This window comes from Danio aesculapii, chromosome 10 (genome assembly GCF_903798145.1).
Source record: "Danio aesculapii chromosome 10, fDanAes4.1, whole genome shotgun sequence".
NCBI lineage: Eukaryota > Metazoa > Chordata > Actinopteri > Cypriniformes > Danionidae > Danio > Danio aesculapii.
Genome location: NC_079444.1, coordinates 20,627,688 through 20,638,847, shown reverse-complemented (window position 1 = coordinate 20,638,847; position 11,160 = coordinate 20,627,688). Strand labels below are relative to the sequence as shown.

General features: G+C 34.0%; 1 protein-coding gene across 1 annotated transcript; it reads left to right on the top strand.

The window, feature by feature from the left end:
- The first annotated feature begins 2,645 nt into the window (after positions 1 to 2,645).
- On the top strand, positions 2,646 to 10,109 carry si:ch211-113d22.2 (lymphocyte antigen 6D). Its single transcript, XM_056467502.1, has 3 exons — positions 2,646 to 2,694; positions 3,818 to 3,931; positions 9,895 to 10,109. The coding sequence occupies exons 1-3, from the start codon at positions 2,646 to 2,648 to the stop codon at positions 10,107 to 10,109; spliced, it is 378 nt and encodes a 125-aa protein (XP_056323477.1).
- Positions 10,110 to 11,160: the final 1,051 nt, after the last annotated feature.

Below are 11,160 nucleotides of genomic sequence, written 5' to 3'. Positions count from 1 at the left end.
CCTTGGAAATGCTCCAGCTCTGCAGTACATTTGAAACATAAGGAGACCCAGAAGGGATGTGATGGTGGGGAAAAAATTGGTGGGAGGAGTGATAAGAAAATATATTTTTTAAGTTTTTGCGTTCCTGCGCAAAACTGTTGTTCGACAAACACTTCCTATTCACTTGATATATGTCAACCCTCCTGTTTTTGCCGGTATTCTCGCATTTTACCATTACAATACAATTTTGCATATTTTACCAAAACATCTTTGCGAGGGACACAAAAACTTACAAAATATATTTTCCTATCACTTTTTTTCTCCCATAATTTTTTTTTCTCCCACCCAGTTTTCTTTTTTCCAACCATTTTTCCCCCCACCATCATGTCCCTTCCGGGTCTCTGTAGAAACCTATGAAAGTATGCTGCAATAATAAAATAAATAAATAAAGCAAAATAAAGGTATTGTTATTTTTTAAATTACGATTTGATTATTTTGACCAACAGAGGGTGCTGAGAGCCACAATGATTATCAGATGTGGCTAGTTTTTCGATGTAGAACAAATGAAACGGGATGAAAACAAATGCTTTTGACATCAGTTATGAAGAGATATCATTATTAGTTTCAAGGTAATCTTCATGCATTCATTCATTTTCTTTTCAGCTTAGTCCCTTTTTTATTCTAGGGTCACCACAGCGGAATGAACTTCGAACTTACCCAGCATATGCTTTACACAGCGGATGCCCTTCCAGCTGCAACCCAACACTGGGAAACACCCATACACTCCTGCATTCACACACGTACACTACGGCCAATTTAGCTTATTCAATTCACCTATACCTCAGCTTTGGACTGTGGTGGAAACCGGAACACCCGGAGGAAACCCACGCAGGGGGAGAACATGCAAACTCCACATGCAACCTTCTTGCTGTGAGGCAATCGTGCAACCCACCATCGTGTCACCTCAAAGTTATCTTATACTAACTACCTAATCATCATAGATTAAAGTAATAAAAAGTAATACTGTATGAACAAAATAACAGAGCGTGTATTGAAGACATTTTAAATGTTAATTAATGAAATGTCCTGTCATAACTGCATGATTCCCAAACACAATACTGTGTTACATAGTAAAAATAGTCAACTTGAAAATTACAACTGAAACAGTTTAATGTGCAGAGATAATGTATTGAATATGGAATATTTAGTGTATTTCTGAAAGCACTTACATGAAATTGAAAAATTTTAGTCAAAATGACAGTATTCTTTATCATGTTTTCATATGTATTTTTTTGTAAAGTCACAATTGTTACTATTTCTCTAATTTTAGTGTAATTTTTGCTAAATCTAAAACGGTAAGAGTAAGTTTGACTTACAAATATTATCAAAATTATGATTGTGATATGACACCGACAACTAGGCATGGGCCGGTATAAGATTCTGATAGTAGGATAACTTTGGATAAAAATATCACAGTTTCAGGGTATTGTGATCACTGCTCTAATATAAATTCTTTTTAAATGTCTGAGTACAACAACAACATTTTTTCCCTTTTGAACAAAGTATATTTTATTTTGAGAAAATATTTTGCAACATTAATCATGTCAGGCTAAATAATTCAATCATTCAAATAAATCATAGGCTTCTGTTGTCTTCATTAATTTCAAAAACACGGATTTTTTTTTTTACAATTTAAAAAGGCATCTTTGGATATCTTTTCTGCTGGAGATAAAAAAAAACATAAATAAAAAATCTTACATATACCATAGGAACGGTATAGCAGAAAATTTTGGCGGTTTTAAAACCTTGACTTTTCCAAACCACGATATTCCTTGAAAATGGTTATCGCTCCATGTCTACCCATGACAGTTTAAAAATAGAAAATAGATCATTTGTATATTTTGACCACTGTACTACTTACAATGCATCTTAGACACCTGATCACCTCCTTTAAACTACTTAAACATCATAGATTATTTATTTTTTATAATAAACAATTTTCATTATGGTTAAAGTGTCATTAAATTGAGTAAATGATTGACAGACTTTTCATCTTTGGTTTGAACCAAGCCTTTAAAGAGTGTTTTTAGTCTCAAATATTCATGTTGCAGTCATAAAATACCTTCACTGAAATGTTTGTCTCTTTGTAAATTGTGCTGCACCGCTAATCTCTTTTTATGAGGCATATCTGGTGACATGGTCATCTGGGTATTAACATGTGCACCCGCAAAGACACTATCCTTGTTACAGCACAACTATACTGCAAGGGAATTGCTGCAAAACCACAAATAATATGCCAAACAAATATCAAAATGAAGTTTACACAGATGAAAACAGTGAAAACTTCTTCTGATATCCACATTTGGTATGTATACTTTTTGTTTTGTAAAAGATACGTGCATTAAAACTGTTTTAGAAGTATCTGGATCAATAAAGGTGCAAATCATAAGTCAGTTGCTCTTTTATTTAGTAGTTTTGCAGGTCTATTCCTCCTCATCATCTTGTTTGCTGTCGATCATTGAGATATTGTGCGTGTGTGTGTGTTAATCCGGTGTAAAGCTCAGGTGATGGATGAGCAGTGTGGGATTATGGAGAGGAGCTGCTGAGGTGTTTTGTGTTTAATTCTTCCACACTGTTCCTGCCGGTCTCTCCTGAAACTCCTCAACATGAAGACTCTCCTCGCCGTGCTCATCCTGTTGGCTGCTGTCATACACAGTGAGTATCTGCATTATCAGCATCAAATGGAAAGGCAGTCCATACATTTTTTTTTTCATATTGATTTATGGTTCTCCTGTAATTGATGTTTACAAATATATATTTATATATATGAGAGTTGTGTAAGATGTGCATTTTTGTTATTGTTATTGTTTACAATTAATATAATTATTTACATTGTTATTATATTTATATTTTTACAATTATGCATTCAATTATAATTATAAGAAATTAAATTGAAATTAAATTTCTAACGGCACAGTTTCTTAATGTTAATAGTAGTAATGATACAAATGACATGTAATTATGTTTTATATTAAATATCTTTACATAATTTGTAGAATTGTTACTGCCACATTTATATACATTTATTACAGATTAATAAATAATAAACAGTAAATAAATAATTCATATAGTCATTCAATAATTTTCCTTCGGCTTAGTCTTTTTATTCATCAGGGGTCGCCTCTGCAGGATGAACCGTCAATTTATCCAGCATATGTTTTACACGGATGCCAATCTAGCTGCAACCCAACATTGGGAAATAATTCATATATTATTATTCACATATTAATTATTTATTCACTATTTATTTATTTATTACTCTGCATTTATTACTAACTAACTGCATAGATAATTTGAAATAATTTATTAGCAGTTTATTTATTGTTGATGTTGTTATATTTGTAATAATAAATACACATTCTAAATAATAACTAATTATTAATTTATGCTTTTAAAATGATTATTATTATCATAAAACATATTTCTTATTATAATTGTAGAATTTACAATTAATACAAATATGAAAATGAATGCATAAATTATAAAGATGATAATCAAATGTTTGCAAATACCATATGTAGTTATATACAATTAATCATGTAAATGTATTTCCTGTTTAAAATGGATTTATTTTCTTTGCATTTATTTATTTATTTTACATCAAATATATCTACGTCTGATTGATAATTGATTGCTAGTTAAATAATAATAATAATAAATGATAGTAATTAATTATATAGTAATAAATAAAATGATAGTAATAATAAATGATAGCTAGTTTGTGTGTAGATGTGGTTTAATCTCAGATCAGCTGTGTTGTGTTGTTCGGCATGTGAAGGTGACGGCCTGAAGTGTTACTCGTGTGTGGCGAGTAACTCAGACGAGTGTTTCCGGCAGGGCTCCACTGTGTGTCCCGCTCATGCAGACGCCTGCTCCACTATTACAAGCCACAGTGAGTACAAACAACATACACGTTGTGTTGTCGTGTTTTATGGGGACATTTTTTATACTGTACAGACTGTATATTGTCCTCTTCTCCAAGTGCCACCCATAATCTTAACCCTCAAATGAAAATATTCCCGTTTTACATTTTCAAAATATATCATTTGGCAAGGTTAACAAGGTTAAAAATGAGTGGTATTGCTATATTTTATGACTTGATTAATACCAGAAAAACATGGCAATAGCTATTTTTATTGTATGTGCAAAAAAAAAAAAAAAAAAAAAAAACAGTCGATAGTTTGTGGCAATATTTGTTTCCAATACAGAGTATGAATTACATTGTCAATGAAGAAAGTTATAAAAAGAGAAGAAAAGAATAAAAAATAAAATAAAGAACATGATATAAACTTGAGGGTAAGACATTTAAGAGTCAATTATAGTATATAAATTAAAGTTATTACAAAATGAAATAGTTCTGTTTGCTTTCTTATTTTCAGATAGTGAAATTAAATGTAAATGAGTAAATTCTTGCAAAAAAGCAGGAATATGGTTTGGTGGTAGTAAATTTGCATTTGTGGATATGGGATTTACAAAGAAAATTTTATTTTTTACAAAACAAGCATTTCCCTTAGTAGAGGCAGATTCATAATATCAAAATTATTTAAAAAAAAAAATCAAAAATAATTTCTTTAAAAGTAACAGAAACATCTTGCTGTATATTATCATTAATAAAGAGCCAATATGTTTCCAAAATTATACAGCATAATTACAATCCCAAAATAAATGAAAAACAGCTTCAGTATGAAATTGACTAAATTAACATTTTACATCAATATTAGAATGAAACTTTTTCAAAAATTGTTTAAAAGGATAAAATTTGTTGATTAATTTAAAAGACACTTCTTTGATCATGTTGATGAGAAAATATTTTTGTTGCAAGGACCATGTTTTTTCCTATTTCAAATCTCTAAATATATTATTCCAGTAAGAGATTACAGGGGACAACGTAACAACCTTTTCAATAAAAAGAGATCTAATTTTGTAACTTCTATCTTTTTTATAAGAAAAACAAATTTTACCTAAACGTCTCTGTCGGATCAGAAAGGTATGCTTTTTTAAGAGGGAGATTTTAAAATAGCGTAGTAATTCCTGATGTTATAACTTCCATAACAATGGCGAATTGTTTCGGACTTATTGGTATGTTGTATTCTCAAATAAATTCAAAGTAATACATTAAAAAAACTTCTGTTGTTAAATAACTGACTAACTAAACGCAAACCATTGTTAAACCATTGACTGAAAAACAAAGATTTATTTTTAGATAAAATATTTTGATTATTCCAAAAAAATGTAAAAAGGAGTAAAAATGTGTGTATAAATTAAAGCCCAGGTCAAAAGTACTTGCTGATGGAAATTTGAAAGTTTAACAGGAATTTTGGTTATGTTAAAGGCAATAACAATACAGCACATTGCATTTGTGAGACTGCGTGTTTCCTCTTGCATGCAAGTCTACAGTACAGCTACACACTTTCAGTTCACTTCCTGACCACAGGAGGGAGACTTCCCTCCATTCTGTGTTGAGTTTGCATTAGGGATTTGCATTTGCATCAGGGAGTTTGCAAACATTAGGGGTGACTGAGTAAGTTTAAAGTAGGGCTGGGCCGATAAAGGGTATTATATCAAATCACGATAAAATGTATGTCAGTAACAACTTGCTCTGGACTTTTTATTCTATATTGATCTCAGAGCGAATCACACAGCAGAAATGTGCGACAATGGGAATCTAAAAGTGTGTTGACATTAGAGAAGTACTGAAATTTCTGAATATATATATATATATATATATATATATATATATATATATATATATATATATATATATATATATATATATATATATATATATATGCCATTATCAAAACCGAACATGTCTATAAAAGTAACTTTAAGTATATATATATATATATATATATATATATATATATATATATAGGGGGACTGAGGGGGGATTGGGGATGCAGCGTAGCGCGGCTGTTCAGACAGACACAAGGAGTTATGATGTTAATTTGGTTCTTTTAATGACAATTTGAACTGTACAACCGTACAAGCTAAAAATGAACATTTATTTTTATGGGCTTCTGGAAAAACCTTTTAAGTACACTACTAGTACATTGATATTAGTATACTTACTAAATAAAGTATACTTTTATACTTGATCTTTGCTTAAATATACCGCTTTTTCCTAACGGTGCTAACTTTCTTACTAAGATCAGTCTTTTCAGTCAGGGGGAGTATTGCTGCTCTGACAGCCAAGTTGGGTCAAAGCTAGGGATGCTCCAATCAGGATTTGAGTACCGATTCTAATGCCCCAAGCTTTATAATGCATTGAGCCCATTTCCCTCCAAGTATGAACCTTGAGAGAAGATCTTGCCTTACCTACAAGAATAAATGAAGAATGCTGCATATAATCCCTTAAACACGTCTCTTTTAACCATTTAGGTGTGAACGTGTCATGGCCAGAAGCAGCTTTACGCACAATAATTCATCCTTTCATTTTGCTCTGGCTTAGTCCCTTATTTATCAGGGGTTGCCACAGCGGAATGAACCACCACAGACAATAATATAACACAGATATAAAAATTGTTATGAAAAATTACAATGCAATTTGGAAACATTGCAAATGATGAAAGAAGAATTCAATATGACTCAATCAAGAACAAGTTTGGAGCTCACATTCGATGCATAAGAATTTAGAATGCACACCTATAAATCTAATACTACTTTACTAAAAGAAAATAGGCCTATGAACTACTGTTTATTGCAATGAGTGTATTATTATTAAGAATGTAATTTGTACAGATGGATGGATTACTCTATCAGTTCTGAGCTAAAGAAACTGATATATTTATTTTTGGGACATGTGGAGCAGCGCATTGTTGGATTTGCTCTTCAGTGTTTGGACTTTCAGCAGTGAAAATTAAACCACACTGAACTAAACTAAACTGAACTTTAACTCTGAAAACTGGACTTACACAGTTTCAATTTCAATTTACTAGAACTTTTATGTTAAGCTGCTTTGACAAAATCTACATTGTAGAAATAAAGATTAAAATTAAAATTGAATTTATTTATCTATTTTCCAAAATCTTGTTATGGATAACGAATATCCATTTATTAAAACAGTAAGCCCTGTGAAACCGTGGTTTACAGAGAATTTACACAATCAAAGGGGTATTAGGCACTAGCGCCTCTTAACACATATATATTTACTGTAAATCATGGCTTCAAAGGGATTAATGCTTTTTAAAACACGCTGCTATAGAAAGAAACATTTGCATAATTTGACTTCCAACTCGAAGCTTGAGTGGTACGTTACAGTACGGTGTGGTACGGTACGGTATGGTTCAGCACACTTTTATGGCTGTTTCCACTGTCAAAAGGTACCAAAAAGCGAACCATACCGTACCACTTTTTTGGCCCGTTTCCCCGGTTCGATTTTTTGGTACTGAACCGTATCGTACCATCTAGTGGAAATGGGCCTCAATGGACTACAGGCTGAGTTGGAAGTCAAATTATGCAAATAGTACGGTATGGCTCGGTATGGGTCAACTTTATTAAGCTTGCATTTCCACTGCCAAAAGGGTACCAATGGTATCCGTTTGGTAGGCATGGTGAACGACGGAAAGTTTCAGTCGACGTCATTCTCGCTCAAGGAAATGTCAAAGTAAAGCTGTATGGGTCATTCATATATCATACGAGAAGCACTTCTCTCAAAACAGAGGCTTTATACGCATAAATACTTGGGTCTAAATGTTCATTACTAAACTTTGATGCAAAATAGCTTACTGTAATGTCTGTAATCATATAAAATAAATAAATAAATACAACATATATGAACACATACATACAGACCCTTACAGTCTCCGATATATTATCAATTACAAAAAAACTACATGCAGCATACATTTAGTCCTTATTTGGGTTCAAAAACAACACGCAACATATAATGTTAGCCCACAGTCAGTGCAAACCTCTCATCGGTATCTTTAATCTTCACTAGCCATGTAACCTCTGTTAGAAAATAATTCCGTTATTCAAAAATCATTTGCTCCTTTGTTTTTTTGGACTTCTCCTTTGTTTTTTCCCACTTCACTCTCCCATTTGTTCATTTCTGAAAGATCAGATATCAGAAGCACTTCAATAATCACGCGTACGTTATTATTATAAGCTCAAGAAGTTTGTTATTTCTAATATGAAAAGGCTCTAACGAACTTCTTGAGCTGATGATAATAACGTGTGTGTGATTATTGAAGTAATTCTGACATCTGATTGTTTCAAAAATGGAAAAGTGAAGCACAAAAAAACAAAGGAGAAGCCAGAGAAAACAAAGATGAAACCCGAACAAAACAAAGCAGAAGCCCGAAAAACAAAGAAGAAGCTTGAAAAAACTAAGAAAAAGCTCAAAAAAACAAAGGTGAAGCGCGAAAAAACAAAGGAGAAGCCAGAGAAAACAAAGAAGAAGCCCGAAAAAACTATGGAGAAGCCCAAAAAAAAAAGGAGAAGCCCGTAAAAACAAAGAAGAAGCCCGAAAAACAAAGAAGCTTGAAAAAACAAAACAGAAGCCCGAAAAAACAAAGGAGAAGCCCGAAAAAACAAAGAAGAAGCCCGTAAAAACAAAGAAGAAGCCCGAAAAAACAAAGCAGAAGCCAGAAAAAACAAAGGGGAAGCCTGAAAAAACAAAACAGAAGCCCGAAAAAACAAAGGAGAAGCCCGAAAAAACAAAGCAGAAGCCCGAAAAAACAAAGCAGAAGCCCGTAAAAACAAAGAAGAAGCCCGAAAAAACAAAGAAGAAGCCAGAAAAAACTAAGAAGAAGCCCGTAAAAACAAAGAAGCCTGAAAAAACAAAGCAGAAGCTCAAAAAACAAAGCAGAAGCCCGTAAAAACAAAGAAGAAACCCGTAAAAACAAAGGAGAAGCCCGTAAAAACATAGAAGCCCAAAAAAACAAAGCAGAAGCCCGTAAAAACAAAGCAGAAGCCCGAAAAAACAAAGCAGAAGCCCGAAAAAACAAAGGAGAAGCCCGTAAAAACAAAACAGAAGCCCGTAAAAACAAAGAAGCCCGTAAAAACAAAGAAGCCCGTAAAAACAAAGGAGAAGCCCGAAAAAACAAAACAGAAGCCCGTAAAAACAAAGAAGAAGCTCGAAAAAACAAAGAAGCTCGAAAAAACAAAGCAGAAGCTCGAAAAAACAAAGGAGAAGCCCGTAAAAACAAAACAGAAGCCCGTAAAAACAAAGAAGAAGCCCGTAAAAACAAAGGAGAAGCCCGTAAAAACAAAGCAGAAGCCAGAAAAAATAAAGAAGAAGCCCGAAAATACAAAGCTCGTAAAAACAAAGGGGAAGTCTGTTTTTCTGTAATTTGTTAGATATTGGAGACTGTAAGGGGCTGTATGTGTTGAAATATGTTGCATTTATTTATTTAATTTATATAATTGCAGACGTTACAGTAGGCTATTATCAGTGATCTGCAGTTACAATCAAATCATGTTCATAGGATGTTTAGTAATGAACGTTTATACACAAGTATTTGTGTGTATAAAGCCTCTGTTTTGTGAGAAGTGCTTCTCAAATGACATGTAAACGACCCGTTCAGCTTTACTTTGACATTTCCTTGTGTCGAATGACGTCGACTGAAACTTTCTGTCGTTCACCACACACACCAAAAGGGTACCATTTGTACCATTGGCACCCTTTTGGCAGTGGAATCGCAAGTCTGATAAAGGTGACCGCACCGACCCATACTGTACTGTACCACTCAGTGGAAACGGGCTATCGGCAGCTCCTGTGAAACTCAACAAAACTGCGGATTGTCTGACATATCATTCAGCAATGCCTGGATTTAAGGAATGGTTGTTGTGATGAAAGTGAAAGTGATGTGTTGTGTATTTCTAAATCCTCTACGTGTTTCTCCTCTCTAGACTCTGTAATGAAGTCATGCGCTTATAAGTCGTTCTGTGACAAGTCTCACATGAGCAATGGAGAGATGAAGCTGGAGTGCTGCTATAATGACGACTGCAATGGTCCTCATCGCTCCCACAGTCACGGGGAGCACGGCAGCGCCCTGAGCCTGAGCTCCAGCCCTATCCTGCTGCTGACCGTCCTGCTGATCCCTTTGACCCTCAGCTCATTCTAAACCCAAAACACAAAACTGTGAAAGGAGCCCTCCTCTGATGGAGTGAAGGTGTTAATGTAACTGGTAGATGAGCTTTTGTCTACGAGATGGCAGAATAATCTGTGTGTGTTCTTGCTGTTGGACAAATACTGGTTAATAAACACTGCATAGGTTGTGTGTTTGTCTGTGTGTTGTATATGAGCTCAAATGAGCATCTGCTAAACTAATCAATAAAGTAATGGCCAGTGTACATTTGTCTATCTATCTATCTATCTATCTATCTATCTATCTATCTATCTATCTATCTATCTATCTATCTATCTATCTATCTATCTATCTATCTATCTATCTATCTATCTATCTATCTATCTATCTATCTATCCGTCTGTCTGTCTGTCTGCATGCTAGGTGTCTTGTCTTTCTGTCTATCTATCTTGTTTACATGCAGACACATCCATCCATCCGTTTGTCTGTGTGTTGTATATGAGCTCAAATGAGCATCTGCTAAACTAATCAATAAAGTAATGACCAGTGTACATTTGTCTATCTGTCTGACTGTATAGGCTATCTATCTATCTATCTATCTATCTATCTATCTATCTATCTATCTATCTATCTATCTATCTATCTATCTATCTATCTATCTATCTATCTATCTATCCGTCTGTCTGTCTATCTATCTATCTATCTATCTATCCGTCTGTCTGTCTGTCTGTCTGCATGCTAGGTGTCTTGTCTTTCTGTCTATCTATCTTGTTTACATGCAGACACATCCGTCCATCCGTCCGTCCGTCCGTCCGTCCGTCTGTCTGTCTGTCTGTCTGTCTGTCTGTCTGTCTATATGTCTGTTTGCATGCTTGTCTTGTCTTTCTGTCTATCTATCTTGTCTACATGTCTATCTTACTGTCTGCATGTTTGTCTCTCCGTCTGCATATCTTCTAGACTCCTCAGCGTGAGCGTCTCCCTGTCTCCAACAGTTTGTTTCCCGTAATATGGAAAAGCGAGCATTAGTTACAGGAGGATCCTCAAGTAGCGCAGCGGCTCTTCAGGGCATCCTTTGTGTGACGTCTAT